At 39.1% G+C, this 23622-nt stretch overlaps 1 protein-coding gene across 8 annotated transcripts; it reads left to right on the top strand.

The window, feature by feature from the left end:
* Window positions 1-1475: 1475 nt before the first annotated feature.
* Window positions 1476-23293, top strand: PUS7 (pseudouridine synthase 7). 8 transcript variants are annotated; one of them, XM_088165822.1, is made up of 20 exons: window positions 1476-1562; window positions 2673-2882; window positions 3459-3506; window positions 4266-4325; window positions 4976-5354; window positions 7268-7364; window positions 7483-7584; window positions 8252-8396; window positions 10322-10339; window positions 12615-12726; window positions 13992-14069; window positions 15681-15809; window positions 16030-16155; window positions 16453-16514; window positions 16865-17025; window positions 17955-18081; window positions 18795-18896; window positions 20657-20786; window positions 21822-21913; window positions 22566-23293. In XM_088165822.1, the coding sequence occupies exons 5-20, from the start codon at window positions 5005-5007 to the stop codon at window positions 22700-22702; spliced, it is 1968 nt and encodes a 655-aa protein (XP_088021948.1). In that variant the 5' UTR covers window positions 1476-1562; window positions 2673-2882; window positions 3459-3506; window positions 4266-4325; window positions 4976-5004; the 3' UTR covers window positions 22703-23293. The 8 variants fall into 8 exon arrangements, with proteins under 8 accessions (XP_088021948.1, XP_088021950.1, XP_088021947.1 ...); XM_088165824.1 differs by lacking the exon at window positions 3459-3506 and having other exon boundaries at window positions 7268-7352; XM_088165821.1 differs by lacking the exon at window positions 3459-3506.
* The last annotated feature ends 329 nt before the right edge of the window (window positions 23294-23622 follow it).

Raw genomic sequence — 23622 nt, 5'->3', positions numbered from 1 at the left:
GCTACTTAATTACTGACAAGGATTTTGAAGACAAGGAGGTACTTGATGTAGGAACTTAGAGAAGAAAAAAAAAGTATTTTAGGGAAGCTCTCCTGCACAAGATAGAAGAAGCAAGAAGTAACATGACAGAACAAGTTGGACCAATGCATAGCAGAAGTCTTGCTGAATGTTTCCCCTAGCCAGATATTTTCAGCTAAATGTTTTTGCCTGGGAGAGGTGAAGAAACAACTTTTCAACCTACCACAGTCAATGTGTGTAGTCAATGGCCAAATGTTAAAATGACACATAGCTCTTTCTCTGTTGCCCCTACCACTCAGACAGCCTGGAGCTGGTGATAGTTCTAGCACTGGCTTCCTCCATGTCACTACAGCTGTCAGAAGTGCCATAATCTGCCTTGTCAATCACTAACCTCCATTGCTATTTCCAGTCCACTGTTCACCTCTCCCTCAGAAGTGCACTGAACCCATTCCTGATATCCCTACTGGTATCTAGTAGGTTAATTAAATTCCAAGTGTGAAGGCTGGACAGGAGCTAAACTAAAGCTTTGTATAAAAGACAAAGATTTGATCCCTTAGGGCTTTATAAAATAAATCTCCATGGATCCATGTCTGCTCAGAACTAAGGAGAGCCACATCTTTTTTCCTTGATGGGATCTTTTATATGCCAGTCAATGAGCAAAGCATGCATACCTGGGATTTTTTAAGTCCCAAGCAAACTACTCCATTTCGTTACTTTCTTATTCTACTCCAAGAGGGAAGGTAAGTACAAGAGATGAGAAAATAAGTTACCCACATACATATACCAGTTTTAAGTCTCATCACATAAAAAGACTGTGAATACAATACAACTAGAGAATGAAAAGTACGAGACACTAAATACTGGTATTAATAGCCTGGCTAAGAGGAAGTCTGAGACAGGCTGGGATTGGGACATGACACACAGGGTCTTAAAAATAAGGACAAATCTACGTGTTGAGGTTAATGAAAATACCTTCCTTGCACCAGTGCTTAAAATAGTAAAGAGGCTAGAAGATGACATTCTGACTATGTCAGAAAAGACTGATAGCACAGATTTGGCCTGTTTTTTAAAGTGATTTGCATAGGTACAGTGGAGGTTTTGAATGGTACTCGAGCATTCCCTTGTCCTGGGACTAATGTTCAATTAGCGCCATGTGTTTCAGATGCCGGGGAGGCTCAGGACGGCCACCACCTCGTGTATACGATTCCCTGCTTTGGCTGTAGCCGGCTCTTGGAAATTAAACTTTTCTTCTGCACAGTTGCAGTTCTGTAAATCATCGCCTGCCTACCCTAGACGCTTCCCAGGCAGCCTGAACAAGCCGGCGGTGACGGAAGCGTGGGCAGGAGCAGCCCCTGGCAGGTACCACCTCCCGGCTCCGCTTCCCTGCCCGGCGTCAACGCGGCGAGGCCGGCCGGGGGCGGGCACAGCCTGGGGCCGCCTCCGCACTCGCGGGGCCGGGCCTGGGGCGGGCTCGTTCCCGCGCCGCCTCCGCCTCCCGCCCCGCCGCGCTGACGCCCGGGCCGTCCTCCCGTGCCGGCGTGCGGGTAAGTGGCTCCCCCTCGGCGGCTCCTGCCTAGCGGCGGGCGGAGCCGCGCTCTCCCCCGGCATCCCCGCAGGGCTCCGCGGCGGGGCCGGCTCTCCGCTCCCCGCCCGGGCGCGGGGCCGGGGGGGCTCCGCCTCGGGGCAGCTTCGCCCCTTCTGGCCCCGGGCTTTGCCCTGCCGCCCTCCGGCGCGCTCCGCGTGTTGCCGGGACCTCCGCGGCAGAGCCCTTCCTCCTGCCTCGCCCCTGTGCCCCGCCTGCTCCGGCCCCGACCCGTCCTCCCGCCCTGCCCCGGCAGCCTCGGCGTTGGCAGCGGCTCTTCCGGCCCGGCCCGGCGCCCGGAGCGCTGTGGCGGCGGCCCGGCCCGGCCCGGCCCGCGGGCTCCGAGCTCTGCTGCCCCCCCCGCCCGCGCCGTCCGCGCTGCCCCCGCTGCAGGTGTTGGTCTTGGGGCGCTGCTGCTGCACCATCGCCCTCTCCTCGGTCGCCTTTTAATCCCACGTGCCTCGTCTCATGAGAAGGCGGCTTCGTACCCAGCGCTGCCGCGCTCCGTTACTCAGTGCCCTGCCGCCCCCGCCGTGCCTGCTTGACAGGTACCGCGCCAGGAGCAATCGCTCGGCGTTTCTAGTGGCGGGGAATCAAGTGTTTTATTGGTAGTAGTAAACTCAGTCTCTGTTAAAACATTAAAATTGCTGCGGAGTTGATGTTTATGCAGATTCTGGCTTTTATGGAAACACCTGTTAGGAGAAGGGTCAAGGCAGTTGAGCAGCTGTCAAAAAATAATGGACGCTTGTCACTAGCAATCTGCACAAGTGAGGCAGTGTGTGCCCCGCTCGCTTCAACGTGCTCCTGCAAGCAATTATCCTGCAGAATTCATCCCCGGTGATGGCTGCCCTTGGGCACAGGATAGTACTTTGTAGTATGTGAGTCACTCTTCTACTGTGAGAATAGTCTGTGTGATAACTTCGGAGTGTTTGTGCCCAACATCGAATTCTTCTAACAGTCTGTGTAATTCAATAACTAGGTATTACAGTTTTATTTAAGAAGCATGAAATTTCCTTTGGTGCCACTTTTGGCAGGAGGATTTCACTTTGCTGAGTGGTGTTTTGTTCACTAGGTGAAGATACTCACAAGCCGTCTAAAAGCCTTTTCCACTTCAGTGCTTTATAACCAAGCCTCTGTAAATTTTGATACATGGGAAGAGAATCTGGAAACAGTGCTGCATTGCTTCACTTGGCTATGACTTTTACTTTTTATTCCTCTTGAAAGAAGGATTTTATGAACTTTTATTTGAAGACAGACTAAAATTGATGCTTTCACCTTGAAGGTATGTTATTTTGCTAATTGTTCCACTTTCTTTTGTGCGTGTCTTACCATTCTTCAGGCCATACATACACTTAATTTTTTTAGTCTCTCCTTATTTCCCTTTTGTTCATTTATTTTTGTAGCATCCATTTTCAGTTCTTCATTTGAGCAAAACATTTTTAGATGTTTCTAAAACAGTTGTTCCTTGCTCTTTACCCTAAGTTGGTGATCCCCTCAGTGGTGAGTCCAGGCCATGGAGCTAACTGGTAACAATTGGTTACCAACCCAGCACATGCTGATGATCAAGGTAGTAGTGGGACTTCCTTTAAAAACATACTCTTTGAAGTTGGATAGATTATGCTATTTAGTGGTTGGAGAAATAACACGGGGTGATGTATGTAGCTCTGACAGTAACAGCTGAATCCTGTTAATTTAGAAATTTGGTTGTTGTGGACAAAATTGACTCGACATGGGGAATTTAGTTTATTGCCAGTTAACTTTTAATTACTGGTTGGCTAGTGATATACAAAGAAGACCACTACTTAAACACAGACTTGGGGAAAACTCCTTTCTTCCCCTTTTCTCTTTGGCCCCACAGGTTATGCTCTGTCCCTTGGACAAGGCAGTGATAGTGCAGGAGGTTGAGGTTGGTACATGGACGTTTCTTTCTGCTCATTTATTCTGTTCTTCATGGGCCTCTCAAGGGTGTCCCTGTCCCAGCACAGGCACCTCCGCAGGCTGCAGTCCCTTCAGGGGTGTCCCTGCTCCAGTGTGGAGTCTCCTTCCAAAAGTGCATCTCCAGCTGTGTCCTCAACAGTTGTGCCCTTCTCCATGCTTCCCTGTGCCTTTTTGAGCACCTTGTCACGAGTCTCCTCCTGTGCTTTCTCTTGCATTTGCTGCTGCTGGCAGCTTCTCCCTTTCTCAGATAAACTGGCTGAGTTGGAGGATGGCAGGCAGCAGGTTTATGGAGCCAGCTGGAACTGGCCGTGGCCCACATAGTCCAGTTTATGGCCTCTTCCCATGCAGCCTCTGCTACCAAAACCTGCACTTTATCCCCAATACACTCCTGTGCAGTACACTCTGATTGGGTGATGCTGCAAGAAAGGCCCTGTTCATGCCTAATAATATGAATTCCAGTTTTCTTTTATACACTTAGAAATAAAAACAAAATTCTCTCATGTAGCTTGCTAAATAGCAATAATGTGTTGTGTCACTAGGATGGTAATACTTTAGCAATTGTATTGATTAACGTGTCCATCTGAGTAGTTGTGTTTGCTTCTATGCAGCTGCTGATACCTGGGCCAGGGGCAACTGCTTTCTCTAATGATTGCATTATATATGTTTTCATAATATTTTTTTTAATAAGACTTTCTCAAAGAGTTATTTTTCTTTTTTTTTTTTTCAGATCTCAAGGCAGTGGTTCTGCTAATACAAAGGTGGCAGCTCTGAGCCCTATCCCACCAGTGTGAGTAGTCATGTTCTTCTCAGAGATTGTTTAATTTCCTTGTTGTTTTGTTTGTCTCACTGATTCAATGATTTTGATCTCTCATCTCTCTTATATTTCGGGCTGAATTGATGCCATCTTGAGTTCTGTGTGGCATTGTATGTGTTGGAGGAACATAGAAAATGAGGACATGACATTTCAGGTTTGGGGGAACTTGGCCATTCTCTGTCTTTGCAAGATGGAATCTGGATAGAAAAGGGAATAATTGAGGTTAGTCGTGTTTAAGAGAAGGTTTGGAAACAGTTTTTTAGGTACTAGACTGCTGTTGACAGCAAAGCCTGTGTGCACACAGGGCTGGAGGCAGCCGTAGTAAAGGTGGGCAAGAGTGATGATGGTGGTAAATGGTCAGTGTAGTACTGAATCCTGCTCTGCTCCTGTCCTGCGTGCATGCTGCCCTGGGTGGGTATTAAGCCCTCATAATACCTTCCTTCTTTCTCCCCAGTACATATTGTTTCTAGGTGGTCAAAATACCTGCTTGATGTTTAACTTAAATGCAGAAAGTTTATGCTTTTCCTGAAAAATTGCAGGGGACAGAATGCTTGGAGTGACGTGACTATGTATTGATTTTGCTCTTAGCAGACAGAAAATAATCCTTTCTTTTTCTTTCTTAGGGCTTTCTATCCTACCTTGTGCCTTAAACATGGAAACTGTAGAAATGAATAGTGTATCCTTGAAACGTCCTCGTTCTGAGGATGATGTGGCCAGTGCCGATGAAATTAAAAGACAGAAGATCTTGGAGAAGTCCAAGGCAGGGAACGACTCTGGGCAGAGTATTGAGAATGTAACAGAACAACCTGAGGACACGAAAAGTGAAATAATCCCCAATGAGGAAAGTGAGGAGCAGGAAGAAGAGGAACTGGAGGATAGTGATGAAGATGGGGATCCAGAGAGCTTTGCAGACATGATGAAGCATGGACTGACAGAAAGTGATGTTGGCATAACTAAATTTGTTAGCTCTCATAAAGGATTTTCTGGAATCTTAAAAGAGAGGTAACTCTTTGTCTTGTTAAGGCTGTTAATTCCTTGTGTAACACAGCTGAACTCCATTTTCCTTTTTGTACTCACAGATTGCAGCTGGATTAAGTGAGGTTCATTATTTTTTTTACAGCTGAGACTGAAAGAAAGGTTTGATTTGGGACTTTTCTAGATTGTGGGCTGGGTTTTGTTTTTGTTTGGCTTTTTGGGGTTCTTTTGTTCTTGTTTTTGTTTGTTTTTTGTGGGTTTTTTTGTTTTGTGCTTTTTAATTTATTTTCTTGTCAAGTGGAGCTCTGAAGAAGGAAGCTGTGTATGAGTAGAGATACATGTATACACCAACCTTTGCTGTTTCCTTTGCTCTCTGGCAGCAGCAGAGACATAAAACCTTATGCAGTACACTCACCTTTTGTACCTCTCCTTAGTGCTGATATGAGATGCACTGAAAAATGGCAGCAAAACCAAAATAAGTAGTTAGGCTTTAAATTACTGTCTGTTCAGTTGTACTGTTATTTACATAGAATATACATTATATATTAATACATAATGTATTTATATATTACACATTATATATACGTTATATATATAATTACATTCTATATATACATTATATATTAAAAATGTATTATATATTTAATAAGATGTTTGGGGTTTAATAGCTTTTTAAAATGAAACTTTTAGGTTTTTAAAATTAAGGAATAGCTTTGAATAAAACAGAACGCAAATACAAAAGTTCACTGAAGAATCACTGTTTCCCTGACTTAGCAAACCAGTTAAGGTTGCTTTGTTTACACACTGAAAAGTCCCTGTTTTTAAATACTGGCTTCACATATAGATAAATTTACATAATAAAATGATATATACATATTATGTATGTATTTAATCTTTATGTGCAGCATTAAGCAGCTAGTGTAGTCCTTCTCTGGGAAACATAGTCTGTGCTGAACCTTCTTCTGGGAAATCTGCCAATTTTGGTTGGCCAAAGGTAGAAAATTCATGCGTTTGTGGGAGTTTTTTGGATCCTAGTTTTTAACACCTATTATTAATTTATTCTTGGCATTTTTATGGTACCATCACTGGCATGTCTAGACGGATACAGATAATACAAGAGAGAACACGTAACACTGCTCAGGAGGGAGTTCTGCCAATATGATGTCTATCTGCACAGAGAGATGGCAAAAGGTGCTTGGGGGAGGTACAGTAGAAAGTTTCCCATGATGACGTTTTATTAGTCTTTCAACAGTGATAGAATAGGAATTATTTTCTTTTTTTTCCACTTGGCTAGCAAATGCTACTTAAAAATCATTTAGCAGTTGCAACACAAACCAACTGTGCTCTGTTGTAGTTGGGCTGTTTTTATTATTAGACAGGAGCGACTGGATTGAAAATGTCACAGTAAAGATCTTTCTTGATGTCATAGAGTATGCAGTGTAACTTTATTTGAATTATGTTCTCTACAACTGAAAAATGAACAAGGCTGAATTTGTCCTGCCTTCGGTAGAGTGGCTAAAATGCATTTTATTTTGCAGGTTATTTGAAGTGGCAGAGATAATGCAGTAGTTAATGCATTGCACATTGTGGCAATGCAGTAGAGTCTTAATTGCCAGTAATGACTGAAATTGAGGATAAGCATTACTGATCTCTTCAAGCTAGTGAGAGAATGACTCAGAATAACTACAGCAGGTGTTTGTTGATCTGCAAAGCACTCTGCTGTATTTGGATATGTGTTCCTGTGGCATCCCTCTGGGGGATGGGAATAGGTACAGCCTTCTCATGGTTAAGTTTGTTTTATGTGAATTGAATTACATGAATTCAGAATTCTTCAATGAATTCTTCTAACAAACAGCTTTTTAGGAAAGGACTTTATGTGATGTGGGATTTTTATTACATTATTTATTAAATGTAATGCATGTTTCTTTCTATTCTATCAGATACTCAGACTTTGTTGTCCATGAAATAGGCAAGGATGGACGTGTGAGCCATTTAGATGACTTTTCTGTTCCAGTGGATGATGAGGTAAATTTTGAGGTAAAGATTCGGTAATGGCTGTGCTTCTTAATGCTCCTTAAGCAAGAACATTAAAAGACTGGAAGCTGTTCCTTGAGAGTTATTGGATGTTTGTTTTTTATCACCAAATATGTATTAGGACCCATCAGAAGAAACGTTTACAGTTTTGTCAGACGAAGACAAGCAGCGTTTAGAGGAGCTCCAGCTTTTTAAGAATAAGGAAACTAGTGTTGCCATAGAGGTAAAATTAATAAATTATATTAAGTTTCAGATGGGGGCAGAGAGAGGCTGAGGGAGGCAGGGAGGGAGTGAGTAGAAGGTACACACTTTCTAATGCATGTAAGTTTTAAGAGCAATTTGAATGTGATATGACAGATAACACCAAACTCTGTCCAGTTTAGGGTCTAATTCTGTGAAGTATTACAGATGTACTCAAATTCATGCATGTATGAGTTGTCACTTTGATTTTGGTGAGACTGTACATAGGAGCTTAAATATAAGTTTTAATTCCTGTGGTGTTAATATTACCTTGCAGTATTTTCGTTTCTTGTCTAGTTTTATTTTAAAGAATAAGGCATAAAATATCTATCATGATGGAAACACTACTTTCAAGATCAATGTTTAGTGATTTAATAGAAAAGAAGATAAATATGGTCTTCTATAACAAGAAAGATAAGAAAACTAAATTCAAACCTTGATATTTTTAAACTTTCAAATATTGCACATATTCAAAGAATAACTATTGAGCTAAATTTTGGGACACAGAGATGCAGATGGATTATATCTGGTAGTTTCAAGTAAGCATTCACACATTACATAATCTTATCTAGCTAATTTTTTTTCTTTTAAGGCACCCTCCCCTTTTGTATTAATTTATTGGGTTTCTGTATGTATATGTATTAACACAGGTAATTGAAGACACCAAAGAAAAAAGAACCATCATCCATCAGGCTGTGAAGTCCTTGTTTCCAGGACTGGAGACTAAAACAGAAGATCGAGATGGAAAGAAATACATTATTGCTTATCATGCTGCTGGGAAAAAAGCATTGGCAAGTGAGTTTCAGTATCACAGTAGATGGGTAAAGTAACCCAAAGTAAGAATTGTTGTTAAGTACTTCAAGCGAGTGTGCTTCCTGATGTAGTCTTGCTTCACTTTTTCCTTGTGTCAGCTGATGCTGTACATCTAGAATGATTAGGACCACAAGAAATGTTTTAAATTTAAATTCTATTTGTTTTTCTTTCCAAATAATTCATCCAGTGCAACCATGTTAGAAGAGAGAACATTATCTTCTACTTCAGTGGGAATAGACAAAACAGAGGCTTTATTTTCAGTACTTGTTTGAATTTAACTTTCATGATCTTAACTGTGTGTGTAAGTTTGCTTTGTGGATGTAAGAGGCTGTAGTTGGAAAAAGTACATTAGATTAATACATGGTGTAATCTTGATTGTCTTGAATATTCATGACAAAATTCTCAATGACTTGAATAGAGACAAGTATCTTTCTGTTTTCTAAGAGTTATAGTTTCATATAAACATAGTTTATTTACCATTATTGTTACTTCTGCTTCCAAGGCTAATTATATTTGCAGAAAATTATCTTTATTCATTATAGATCACAGTTAATCTTTCAAAATAATGAAGGATTTTCAAAATGAAGTGTTATCTACTTTCATCTTGCAAAATACTGTGCTGGATACTGGGAATAAATTAACGTGTTTTACATCTTTTAATGTTACTTAAAATTTGTTGCTACTGCAAGTTGAGAGGACTATCTACCTGCAGAATGGTGCACATTTAACTAAAGATACTAAGGTTTGGTTTAAATTGGATGCATTCTTCTGTTGTTTTAACCTACTACAAATGATGATATGTAAACCTAACCCTTTAAAATTAAAGACAAAGGAGGCGGAGGAAGGGTAAAGAAATACAGTAATTTAAAATGAGAAATAAAATTATTTCCCCCTTAATTTAGTTGTTTAAGGCTTGTTGTAAGCAAATATAGGAATGTTGTGTTTTTATTGGTCCAATTATAATGTGTTTGTCTTATTTAGTCATGTTTAGAAAATGTATATGTTTGCATGCTTTATGCATGGAGTATGTATACTTACCAGCACAAAATTCTCCTCAGCCAGTTTTGTTCTCTTATGGTTTGTAATGGTTTTTCCTCCACCTTTTCCTTCTGCTGCTTCCATTCTTTAACAACTGTTGCAGTCAAGTGGATGTTGTTACGCAGATTTAAGGGATACTATGTAAAAAATTTAAGTATTTTAAATATGCTGAAAAGAATTTAGTGGTGTGTCTCTAGGATTAAAACATGTGGAGCACCATCTTGTGATGCAGAGAAGTATCATCTATTTAGACTTGGATTTCCAGCTGTGATGCTGCAGGCATCTGTGCATTTGTTGGTGGAGATGTGTCAGTTTCTGTGTGTAAATGCTTATGGATGTAAGATTGAAGTTCTTTTTAGTCAGGATTATATTTATCTTTCTTGTTTATATAGCCACAAATATGTCTTAGTCGTGAATGGGCTCCCCAGGCAAGAAACATTTCAGAAGTGTAGAATATTGGATTATTAGCTCTGATACCTGATTACTTTTGTTGATGACATAAAACATTACCAAGCAAGCTTCTTAAAATTTAAAATCAGAAGGTACTTTGTGTCTATAGTCAGTTTACCCTCCAAATACTTAAAATACTGTCTTACTAAATTTTCAGTAAACTGTTGTTTCATCATTGTCCACAAATTAAGCTTGTTGCATCTCCAGTTGAAGCTTTCCATATGTTCACTGTTTGCCTCTGCACGATTCCATTCCATAGTTGTCTAAATTGCTGTCATCCACCACCTAGCTGTTGGATACTACCTGAAGCATAAACAATCCCATAACCATAAACCTGCATGTTCACCTCTAAAAACCCTTTGACAGTCTGAAAATTAAATGCTACTCTTTTGTACTCTTTATGCTCTGCATTGGGACAGAGGTCAGAACTGCAACAGGTAAGAGACGTTGACATTTCATACTAACAAAAATGAAATGCCAACCAATACGACCTGCTAAAGCAACAGGACTGGCCAAACTTGTAACAATTTCTTAAAAATCCCTACATATAAGTATACTTAAAATGCCCTGAAACAGCCAAGGATTAGGCTTGTTCTACCTCTTTTTCGTAGTGTAGTGTAGGCAGTATTCATTTGGTGCAGGGAAGGTCTGCTAGTAATAAGTGATATGAGTTATCAATTTTGACAGTATATATTCACAACTGTGGAAGCTTTCCATGGATTTCAGTTAGCCAAGCCTTTGCCCTTCAGCCTGTATTTCAGACACTACTATCTGTTTTTATACAACTTTAAAAGCATTTATCACACACCCTGCTATTAAAAAAGAGCTTCCAAGCCTTGAGTTTCAGCAAAAGGTTTGAAAAAAGGGCTTGGAATTATAATTTTATTGTCAAAAATGTAACATGACTCTGAAATATAGCAATAAGGACTGTGAATTGTCCCACTGCTCCATCTACCCAGCTAATGCTTAGAAGTATTGGGTGAGGAATGGTTGAGTATCAGGACTGTGGCTGCAGCCTCCTTTCAATAGGATCATGGCTGTGATGCCCAAAGCATGAGGAGCCCATTGGTCTGTATAGTACCTGCAGAGTCCTTTTAATGTCAATCACATTAGAGCTCACTTCCTGAAGTGTGTTGAAATGACCATGTGCAAGATGTATTATTAAATGTAAGGAATGGTTCTAGCTGGAGAAGGTTCTCCTTTGTGAGTTGAGCTCTGTCTTACTCTCTTCCCTTCTAATTGCTGAGATCTTCATGGAGAACTTTGCTCTTCCAGCTGAATGCAGTGTTTCATTGTCTGAGTTGAGGAGTAGTGGTGGCTCAGAAGGGGAGACCAGGGAGAGCTTAAGGTCTCCAGTTCAGGTCCTGTGAAACTCTGTGGGAGGGGAGCTGTGCTTAGAAACTGATGGTGCAAGGCAAGTGGTGCAATAATTCTAAGTAAAACCTCTACATATAGTGTTTGATACTGCAGCATCCAAAATTATCTTTGCAGAAGTGTGTACGTGAATGGCAGCTTCTCAAAAACAAGCAAGAATTAAACATACTTACTATCTATGTGGGATATCTGGATTTTACAAAACCAGTGTGGAAAAAAAAACAGTATTTCCCAAGAATTTCCTTTCTGCACTGGTGTTTGTATATTGAAATAAAGCTGGCTTTTTCAGTTAGCTTTTGCTATTACAAAAGATGCTTATGCCTTTTTTTACAAAATCAGGTATGTCTGCTTAGTGGCTAGCAAGAGATAAAGGAATTCTTATTTAAAAGAAAATGAATTCTTAGTTTTGTTCTTAAATAAAAAGGAATTGATGAACTTCAGAATTGAAGGAACCTCACAGTTGGTTGCTAAACCTCTATAGAATCAGCCTCCCTTCCATTTAATGCCATTGACAGTGGATTATTGGAAACTGAAAGTTTTATCTCTGGGGGTTTTTATGTGCAAAAAAAAGGCTTAACAAATCATTGACAGTTTCCTTTCTTCTCCAGAAAATGTCAGATAGTAGCACAGAATTGTAAATCAGTTGTTAGTCTGTGGGATCTGAAGTTATTTCAGCCTCTGGCCTTCTCTAAGCATGGCACCATACCTGCCATGGATTGTATGTTAATGTCTCTCTTCTACCAGATTTCTTGCTCCCATTGGATTTTAAAAAATAACCATCTTAAAGCAGTTTTTGAGCATGACTTTTTAGGGTTTTTTTAGTGATACAATTCATTATTTTACATGACACACAGAAAAAATACTACAGAAATAAAGAATAGGTTTGTACTATAAATAATAATTGTAGTCTTCCCACAAACAGGGCTCTAGTGATCCTTAAGTGTTAATTATAGAAGGAGTTAGAAGAAACGTGTAGTTTCTATTGCTTAGAGTCAGTATAATGATAATGTTTTTGGGAAATTTAATCAGGTAATGCAGCAATTAAATGACTAGGATATATTTTCAGATGTTTTCATGACAAAGGATCTGTAACTATTTCATTCAGGGTTTTCTAGGTGAGAGACCTGATTGAAAAGAAGTTTACAGTCCAGTGGAAGTGGTTTTTCAATGTGCTTTACAGCTTTTGCTGTCAGTAATTAACTCTTTCCTTTGCATTGTTTTTAAAGCAGATAGAAATTAGCAGAAATTGAATCTTGCATATTTAAAATAAATGTAGATGCAATGGCAAATATATACAATTTTTTTAAAAGTGACACTTTAACCTTCTTGCTTTTAAAGATCCAAGAAAGCACTCTTGGCCAAAATCAAGGGGAAGCTACTGCCATTTTGTACTGTACAAGGAGAACAAGGACACTATGGATGCCATTAATGTCCTATCCAAATTTTTAAGGTAAGACTGTTGTTTCTGCCATCCTGGCTGGCATGCAGCCCTCCCCCTCCATGTTTCTTGGTGCTGTAAATGTTATGCTTCAGAATTATGTAAGAGCAACACAAGTGATTGCTATTCTCTAATTCGTAGACAGTTTAAAATAAAAAGTTACTTTAGAACATCAAATTTAAAACTTAGAAGTTTTGTTAGGAAGTGAGAATGGAACAAAATGAGCCTAAGAAATTTTAAAGACTAGTCTGCTGTTTCAGTGGAAAAAGTCCACAATTGACATTGGCTAAGAAAGATTTGGCAGCTGAAAGCTTCAATGTGCGTAACCTGAATTAAAAGCCATTTTTTCCCCAGTGTGTGAATATATGCAAGTATGTTTTGAACTTGTCAGATATTGTTGTGATAATATGCTGATTGGTTCCTAAGCAGTTACAGTTGATAAACTGTTGTGCCATGTATTAATTTCTCCATGGCAACACAGGCTTAGTTCCTTTCACCCCATCAAGTGCAGAAACAAAAAGATTTGCCAAGGCCTGACATGAACACAGTGAATTGCAGAGGAAGAGCAGTTTTAAAATTGGGTCAGTTTAGTGATCTACTCGTAGGGAAACTTCTCCACTTCTGCCCTTCTTTTCCCTTTGCCCTTCTTGTCCAAAAAATCTTTATAATCTAGACTGTAACCAGTGAACTACTTAGTATTGAGAACAGAATGGCAAGAACATAGTAGGTGAAAAACTGTATGTAATGACAATCCTGCTACCAGCTGGAGCCCTTAACTGGAATAACTGGAAATACTCTGTCTAACACAGGCTATAAAGTACAAAGTGAAAAGGAAAGGAGATTTCCTCTCAGGGAAAGGAGTGGATAAAATTCTAAATTAATTTCACATAGTCTCTCATAATGTGCAGGCATGCTATTCAAACAGACATGTTTGAAGTTTAAGGAAGAAGTAAGTGGACGTGATTTTTTTTTTTTTTTTTTTGTGAAGTTGGTGGTGGCTGTGCATTTGTGTATTGAGTGAATGTATATAAAGAAGTACTTCAAAGTTCATATTTTGAAAGCATTGTTGTGTTAAAAGTGAATTGTCTACATATAATTAAAACAGAAGTTTCCTTGTGTTTTATGTACTCATGAATGAGATTAGAAAATGTCACACACACCTCAAATTGTAACCCAGTTCTAAGGAATGATTAATAATTCTAGGCAATTATGTTGAAAATTATGTTTGATCTGTTGCTGTTTTAATATACCTAATATCTGTTACTGTTGTTTTTAAGAGTGAAGCCAAACATATTTTCCTACATGGGCACTAAAGATAAAAGGGCTATAACAGTTCAAGAGATCGCTGTTCTCAGGTGAGTAAAAGTACAGTCTGGAGTATTTGCACTTCTGCTATGGTAGCTTGGATATCTTACTGAATACCTAAAAGACTCAGTGACACAATGGCAGGTTCAGGTCCTGACCTTGTAAAGCACAGGTGTTAATGAAGATGCCACAATCCTTTTGTATTCTGTGATTACTGCTGGTATTTTCAGTCAGTGGTGCTCTGAGTCACAGGCTGGTTACGTGTACTTGGCCGAGGCAGTGGCACAGATTGCCTGTGTGCTCTTAGGCTGCTTGGATCTCATGCAACAGCAAAAAAACAGAATGACGTGGTGAAAATAATGTCCCACTTCCTTCATGGCTTTTGCTTCCCTCTTTCAGCTAGAATCCTATTTTCTTTCTCACTGCACTCTCTGAACAGTGCTAGAGAAGACTAACGCTACCCTTGCTCATCTCTGAGTAGCCAAAAGGGGCAAAAAAATGCTGAGGAATTTTTCCTGTCTTAACCTACTCCCTCAAGTCACCTTCTAGGAGGAAATAAAATTTACTTTGTCATGATTCTAAGATTATGATATGGTTTCTGGGCACTTTAAATTAGTGTAAGATCCGTAACTGAGAATGACAGATGTCTCCCAGTCATGTATTACAATATTATTTAGCTGGCTGGAATATCCTGCCTGCACTACACTATTTTTTACAACTTTTTGGAAACCACACTCCTTGAGTGAGGAATTCACACCTTGAAAGCCAGAAGTTTGATCAAATCCTTGTTAAAAGGAAGGCATCCACTACTGAACTGTTCATATATTTTCTCCCAATGTTCTGTATGTGTGTGCATTAGCACATATAAAAGGAAATACTGATTTGTGAATTGTGAGAAGCCCCAGATTTGTGTTGCTGCAAGGATGCTTTGCAAAGTGGTAACAGTTAACCAGAAGTGTGGTGTAGCTATCTCAGGTGCTGTTCCATTTACTTTTTAACATCCCATTCAGTGTTGTGTCCCAAAGCTCTAAGTGTTGTGTGGTGTCCCCTGACTCTCCTGCACAGGAGAGGAGACATTGTCAGTTGTCAGCCTACTTTAAGCTGAGCATGCTGGCCATGCTCGTTCATAAACTTCCCTATCCTGGTAACATTTTAGCAGACGTGTCCAAGAGCAGCTTGATGATGCAAAGAACAGGATATGCTTCCAAAAATACTAGCAACAAAAATGGCAGGTATCAGTGACACATTGGATTCCATGTTCCTTCATCTGCACTAGGCATACACAGTAGCTAATTTTACTTAACTGTATGATCTGCTAACTAGGGTGTATTCACGAAGTAATTACTCAAATAACACAGAGTTCAGCTTGTGGGGTACAATACATCAATACTGCAATATGGTTTTTTTTGGAGTACATGTTATAACGTAGATGTGAAAAGACAATGCTAACAGTCTGTCACAGTATACATTTTCTTTTGTATGAGTACCCTTAAGAATTATGTATTATCTCCCTTTAGCTGTTTCATTAAAGTATTTTGAAAAGGCAGCAGTAGAAAATTGGGGAAACTGTACTCACTGTTTTTCATTTTATAATGGCACCATTTCTGTATTTATGTACTTTTCTGAGCATAGGTTCATCACTATTGTCTGTTTCTTTTTAGAATCACTGCACAAAGACTTGCTCATTTGAATAAATGTTTGATGAACTTCAAATTAGGAAATTTCAGTTATAAGAACCATCCACTGAAATTGGGAGAACTTCAAGGGAACCATTTCACTGTTGTTCTCAGGTAATATGTTAGTAGGTATTTAGACAGTTCTGTTAGAATTTTTTTTCTTTAAATAGATAAACAATATCAGTGCATCTTGTATTATAAAAAAAGTCTTGTTGGCAGGAGACTGTTGAATTTGATGCATGCTATATAATACTGATGTTGAGCTTTAATGTAACGGGCATCTCAAAATAGCATAAACCCTTAATCTGTCTATAACAACTTTTTTTAATGCTAGAAACATAACAGGAACTGATGACCAGATAGAGCAAGCAATGCATTCACTCAGGGAAATTGGATTCATTAATTACTATGGAATGCAAAGATTTGGAACCACAGCTGTTCCTACTTACCAAATTGGCAGGTATGTGTTGCTTTCATCCTCCCCCCCCCCCCTTTTTTTTTTTTTTTAATTTTATTCTTATCACCATGTAACTTAATGTATTTTTGGGAGCATTCTAACATATTGCCTGTACCAGTTTTAAATTTAGATTTAAGAGAGATCTTGTTTCTGAACTTGCTTCAGCAGTTATCTTGCATAATAGCACTACTTCTAATATTGCATAAGTCTAAACACTAATACTCGCTTCTTTGATAAGTTGACTAAATCCCTTTAAAATATTTAGTCAGTACTTAATATGCTTTCCTGTTTGAATCCTAGAGCTATTCTACAGAACAACTGGAATGAAGTAATGGATTTGATATTAAAACCACGACCAGGAGGTGAGAACTGAAAAATGATACATCATGTGTTTCTACCTCTTCTCCAAGAAGTATATGTTTAGGAAAAGCTTAAGCCAGTTTAGCAGTGGAGGAGCAATCTCCAGACTCTCCCTTTCTGCCTCATTTCCCTTGCTGTGCAGTTTCTTGCAGTGGGGCTGAAAAGGGACCTGAAAACTTAGTGTCTGCTCAAACTCCATGTGAAACCTTCCAACCTCAAGTGTTCTGTGATTCTGTTCATCTCTAATTACCATGACTGAAACTTTAATTTTTCAACTGTTTTAACAAAAGGTGAGATGGATGCTTTCTTTGGTGTATAGTTAAAATATTTTTATTTTACATCCTTTTTCTAGCTGAAAAGGGATACTTAGTCAAATGCAGAGAAGAATGGGCAAAGACTAAAGATCCAGCAGCAGCCCTCAAGAAACTACCTGTAAAAAGGTGCGTGGAAGGACAGCTTCTACGTGGACTCTTAAAGTATGGAATGAAGAACATAATCTCTGCATTTGGCATAGTGAGTGTAAAAGCTGGGTGGTATTTACTTGAATAAACCTTCTTTTGCTGGTATCAGGATGAATTTAAAATATACTCATTGATGCTTGATTAGAAAGTTGAGTTTAAAAATCTTTACATTTATCCTGCCTTTTTGCTGGAAGTACTGCTGCACAGTAATTGATGACATCTCTAATTAATGTATGCATAATGAGCTTTCCAATTTATACAACAGTCTCTTTGGTGTGTGGGAAGCAATACAGTTATACTTAGTAGCTGAACATAATACAGATCTGAGAATTGTGCAAATGTTCCGTTTCAGTGTTTTCCTGATGCGTTAAAAAAATCAAACTGATGGTGATTTATACTTTATTTGAATTTTATTTGATTTACACATTTATACTGAATGAATCATCCTGATATAGAGGTGATGGATTCACTTGTTGTTTTCAAGTACTGTAATCAAGATCGAGTCTCTGGAGAAAATACCTCATCACTAGAAACTACTGGGCCCATGGTAGGATCTGGGGGATAATTTCTTGTTTATGAAGAAGATAATTAGAGTAACAATGTGCTTTCACAGCTGCAAAGTTTACTTAAGATTTCAGGAGGTTGAATATGAATTCAGTGTTTTATAACAGACCTATATGTTTGACTTGCAGAATTTAAAAAATGTGTTTGGTTTTTTTTGTTGTTGATTTTTTGGGGTTTTTTTTGTAAAATTAAGCACAATTCTTTTTTGTGCAGATTTCAAATGTATAAAAGCATTATTTCTTCACATATCCTTTTCTCAAACAATGAACAAAAACCAAATATGTATAACAAGAAACTTTGTAAGTCTTTTTTCTGGATAAGGTAACATTTCAAATATAAACCATTTTGGTTATGATTGTCAGAAAAAACAAAAAATATATCTTTCTAGTGTTTAATTTTTTGTTTCTTTACTTCTAGATACCAAGAAATAATCGTTTAATGTATATTCATAGCTACCAGAGTTATGTGTGGAATAATATGGTGAGCAAGAGAATAGAAGAATATGGGCTTAGAGCTGTACCAGGAGATCTCATACTTAAAGGAGGTAAAATCAGACAAAGCCAGTGATGGTATATAGTTCAGATTCCTAGGAAAACAAGGCATGTAGTTGTTTGTCTGGTACTGCTTACGGAATTTTTCCCACACTGTTTTGGTCTGGTGATACCTGAATCCGTTGGCTTGTTTTAGACAAATTGTGCAAGGAGTTGGAAGTTGGGTATTGCACTTCCATGAGCTGTTTGTGAGCTTATTTTTTTTCAAATGACTGGGTAGGGAAGACAGACTATGGAGGACTGATTATTCTCAAGAATTACCTCAAACCTAATTGAGCTATGAAGAACTGTGGAAAGATGTTATGAAGTTTTAACCGTAGAAGTTTTTGATTGAATTGGTATCATGTAAAGCAGAAGCTCCACTCAGTTAAAACTTTCTTTGCTTGTATTTGCTCTGGCATTTCCTACAGTATATCTCCTTTATGTATGCCTGATACATGAAAGGGGGCTGTTCCTCTAGCAGTCCTTACTTCATGTAGCTTTAAGTCATTGGAAGCCAGGCTGTGATTCTGCCAGTAACTGTGTCAGCCTTGGAGGCTGTTACTTCTTTTCTTAGAAATGTTGTCTGTTAAGTGGAGGTAAAACATGGTAGTTATCTTTCCCCAAGTAAGCTTATTTCAATCAAAGGCTTCATTTTTAAATTTAGCTGAAGTTAACTGTCACAGGCATCAATACTGGTAACTTCATTTTTCTGTCCTGACTGTAGCCACAGCTGTTCACATTGAAGAAGGAGATGTTGATAACTACACTATCCACGACGTAGTGATGCCATTGCCTGGATTTGATGTTATCTATCCAAAGCATAAAAGTAAGTCTGACTGTTAACTGAAATATTTACTCTGAATACATAAGTCTGCTTTAAGATTGTTTTTTAAAAGGAAGATTGAATCTACTCAATTTTGGTGACTTTTAAAGCAATACATCACTTCAGGTCTCTAAAACATTAATGTCAGCCTTTTGTTGCTGCCAGGGTGCTCTGCTCAGTCTCCTTCCCACTGGGAATCCTGGATGACAGCAGAGCAGGCACTAACCTGTACCACTGCAAGAAGTTAATCAGGTACAGGATTTTGTCCTCGATTAATTTAATGAGGTTTCTCTTGGCCCATTCCTCTACTGTGCCTCAGTCCCTCTGAATGGCAGTCCTGTCCTTGCATGAATTGAATGTTACCCCAGCTTGGTTTAGCCCACTTTAGATCACTTGGGGTAAATTCCAGCTCTTCTCCACTGTTTCACAGCACATATCTCAGTTCCTTGAGGAAATCTGCTTCTAGGTAGAGCTGCAACCATTAGTGACTATACTTTGAGATGCTGAACCAGACAGCTGTTACCCACTTACAGTCCACCCACTGTAATGTTCTAACCTCGGACACAAAGATGCTGTGGAAATACACTGACAGCCTTGCTAAAGGCAAGGCAGGCAATAGTCCCTGCTCTCCCCTCATCCACAGGTGTAGTAATTTCATCATAGAAGACAGTAAGGTTGGTGGGTATTTTGCTTTTTCTCTGCCTTTTTCTCCCCATATTAAAATCAGTCATTGTGTGCCCAAAGAGGATTAACTCCATTATTTTTCCCAGGGACCAGACTGAGCCTGACTGGTCTGTAATTCCCTAATTATCTTTCCTGCTCTTTCTGAAGTTGGGTGCAACACTTGGTTTTCAGCAGTTGTCTGGGACATCCCTAGATCTGCAACAATCTCTGAGGTGATAGAGAAAACCTTCACCATGATGTGAGCCAGTTCTCAGCTTGTATCTTCTCCCACTCCTGGTAGTCCCTCTCTTTCTAGACCTTGCTTCTAAGAAGAGAGGCCTGGGGCACTTTGCTGGTCAAGGCTGAGGCAAAAGAGGCACTGAGACCATCAGCCTTATGTCTGTCACTGGGACAGCTGTCCGATTTAGCACCAGACCATCGCTTTCCTTGTATCTTTTCATTCCTTATGTTCCAGCTGAACTCTTGTTGGTATTGATGTCATTTGCTGCTTTCAACTATAACTGAGCTTTGGCTTTCCTAAGACCATTTCTGTGTGTCTGGACAATGCTGGTATAGTCCCTCTTTGTAGCTGCCCCTAGGTTTCACCTGCTCTGTGTATTCTTATAGATGAGGTTAGTCATGAGTTCCCTGCACGTTTTCCTCAGTATTGGATTGAAACGTTCTTGTACTCGGTTGTCAAATTGTCAACCGATTTCTCTCTGCTGCTTTTTAATGAGAGAGTAATGGGTAGTCTGGCCCTTTATTTTTAGTTGGTTTTTTTTTTTCATATACCTGAGATAGTCCTGTGAAGTCTAGAAAACTGGAAAGCATATATGAGATGGCATTTAAATGTCAATATTTTGTAAATTTTGTTTTCAGCTGAAATTTTGTTTGATGTGTTCTTTGTTACTGCCTCTACTAATCAGAGTGTAGAAGTAAACAAGTAGTAAGATTTGCAATAATTTTAGACTTCTTTGTAGCATTTTTCCCACATATGCTGAAAACTACTAAGTGTAAGGGAAGGGAACTATATATGAAAACAGGCTGTTTAAATTGGCCACACTACATTCTCTCCTATTAAATATTTTCTTCTCTTGCAGTTGGTGAGGCCTACAAGGAGATGCTGGTAGCTGACAACCTTGATATCAACAACATGAGGCATAAAATCAGAGATTACTCACTTTCTGGAGCATACAGAAAGATTATCATTCGGCCTCAGAATGTCAATTGGTGAGTGGGAGCATAAAGGAAATTACACTTGAATTGACAGCGTAGAGTTTATTTAAGTACAAAACAACATGAGACTAATCCATGGGACATCCACACAGACTGAAACATAGGTAGAGAGGAATCTCTGCACTTTTCTCATGTTTTTAATGCAGATGAAGTGGAACTATACCCTTATTTCTTCCTTGTTTCTTTTGTTTTGGGCTGAAGGAGTATCAAGACATTTATCTAGCTGTTCACTCCTTGCAATGGCTTGCCTGAACAATTCATAGATAATTACTTATGTTGAAACAATGATAGATGACAAAAAAAACCCTGTTTTAAATATTATCTTGCTATGAGAAAGGTGGTCTCCGATTACCTGTTAATCAGAAAGTTTGTCTCACTTAAACCTACTAAATCACTGTTGTTAGAGATATAGCCTAGTTTTCATATGGAAACTGAATAAATACCTTTTAAACAGGGAACTATACAAATGTGCAGGAAGACATGATCCCTGATGCATAGAATAAAATATAGAGGGTCTAGGAGGGAGCACAAAAGTGCAAATATTTATGCACTTGAAACATCAGCACTAATTAATATTAGGCTTACCTACTTCTGAGTTAGTTTTTCAGTCCCATGGTTCCACGTGAGATTTCTGTTAAATGAATGGCAGAAACTGTAGAATGTAGAATTAAGCCCTTTCAAAGTTTGGATGACTGTATTGGAAGGCTTCATTCCTGCTAGGTACTCTTAGAGTTGACACCATTCTTCCCTTAATGTCATGAACTATGCATCTTGTATAGTTGGAAATTGACAGCACATAAAGGCAAAAAAACTTCTCACTAATTTACAATTGTTTCTTAATAATCATAAAGCTAAGGCAAGTCCTCTGCATAAAGCTTTACCTGTTATTTTGCCTAATTCAATTTCAGTTGTAAGTGCCAAATTGCAACAATAATAATAATAAAAATAGTATTACAGTAAGTACACATTTATATAAAATGTTAATCTAAATAATTTAAAATAATAATAAATTTTATGTATATTATAAAGGGAAGTTGTTGCATATGATGATCCTAAAATCCCGTTATTTACTACGGATTTGGATAAACTGGAAGGAAAACCATTACCAGTTCTCCCTACAGGTAAGTTGATTTTTCTACTAGTTTGCTAAATGGAAGTTTGATCTGGCTATTGCTTTCAACTGCTACATATTGAAAGCTCCTTTAAGGAAGAGCTTTCATTTAAGTATTGACTGTTAAGCAATGGTAACAACAACCTCTAAAGCCAGGTATCTAAATAAGGACCCTATTTTCTTAAGGATGCAAGTAATTTCTCCAGCATCTCTGACTGCTACATTTTCTTACAGGCATCTAAAATCGAGTAAATGCTTAGCAGTAAATGTCTGTGACTAACAAAGGTGCAGTTAAGTCACAAATGTATTATTGGTGCTGAACATTTAACACAAATACTTACCTTTGGTCACAAGGTGTTTTGACAGTGCTTTCCAGAAAAGTGAAGACAGGCTAGGAATTCAGTCTGAAAGAATGTTTGCTTTTAAAAGAAGAAAACTCTGAAACCACCACTTTGTGCTGAGAGAAAATGTTAAAAAAATTGTTTCATTAAATTTTTCACTGTGAATTAAAAACAGGAGTGTGATGGTGGTGGTTGTTTTGCTTTATGGGCTGGGGAAGTTGGTTGTGCAAGCTTAGTTCAGTTTAGGTGGCATCCAGAATAAGCATTATATATGCCCTTAACTACTTGTTCTTGCTTTTTGTGTCTTGTACCTTCTGACAGATGGCAAATTCAGGGCACTAAAGATGGAGTTCTCCCTTCCCCCATCCACTTACGCTACCATGGCAATTCGAGAAGTTTTGAAAATGGACACAAGCATAAAAAACCAGACACAACTGAATACTACCTGGTTGCGCTGAATGAACTGCAAAATTACTTAATTTTAACAAAGTGGTTTTTATTTACATGTTCTGTACAAATCTTTAAAGAGTCACAGTAAGAAATTTGTATTTTTTTAAGTTTTTTTTTTAGTGCTAGCATTTAACTTCAGTAGTCTTTTGCAAGATGGTGACTGTAATGTAATACAGATTTTAGTGACTGGTGCTTTTTACTGACTAAGTTGATTGAGCTGTAATATGGGTGCGTTTTTAGAATTGAGCTTACAATGGCATCAGACCTGGAAGAATGTTTATCTTGCTTTCTTTGAGCAAGCACTGAATGTTTTCACGAGTTCAGCCGACCTTGAAGTCTTTTCAAATACAATGAATTACACGAAGAAAGATGAATTAGAACAAAATTAAGATAGTGCTGAACATACATATCGCTGGAGTTTTGCTGGTAGCATTTGCACTGATGCCATAGCAGATCCTGTTAGCAAGGCTTTAGTGTGCTGCAAAGCTGTACAGCTTTTTTAACTAGTTTGACTTTTCCTTGAGAAAATACTTTTATTTTCCAGCTAATACCCTGTACTAAGGAACAGGTACTAAAAATAAATTAACCTGAAACTCTGAGCGTGTATGTGCTTCCTTTGCACTTGTCCCTTGCCTATTGTTGGCTGGGAATGAGCCGGCCTTCCTCTTGGGAAAGAAAAAAATATTGTGGAGCTGCTTTAAAGAGACCTGGCCTTTGGAGCCAAATGCAAAAGCATGTGTTGCTAGTCCTGACGGCGGAGCTGCACGGCGGGGAGGCCGTGAGGTGCCAGGCCGTGTCCCTCGGAGCAGTCCCCGGGCCGTGACAGCCCCCGGGCGGGCGGGCGGGCGGACGCGGTTCCCTCTGCCCGGGCCGTGTCCCTCACAGCAGTCTCCCCGGGCCGGGACAGTCCCCGGGCGGGCGGACGCGG

The sequence above is a fragment of the Sturnus vulgaris genome, chromosome 5, assembly GCF_052056855.1.
Source record: "Sturnus vulgaris isolate bStuVul1 chromosome 5, bStuVul1.hap1, whole genome shotgun sequence".
In the NCBI taxonomy this organism is placed as follows: Eukaryota; Metazoa; Chordata; class Aves; order Passeriformes; family Sturnidae; genus Sturnus; species Sturnus vulgaris.
The sequence above is the reverse complement of the archived record's forward strand: the minus strand, read 5'-3'. Positions and strand labels throughout refer to the sequence as shown.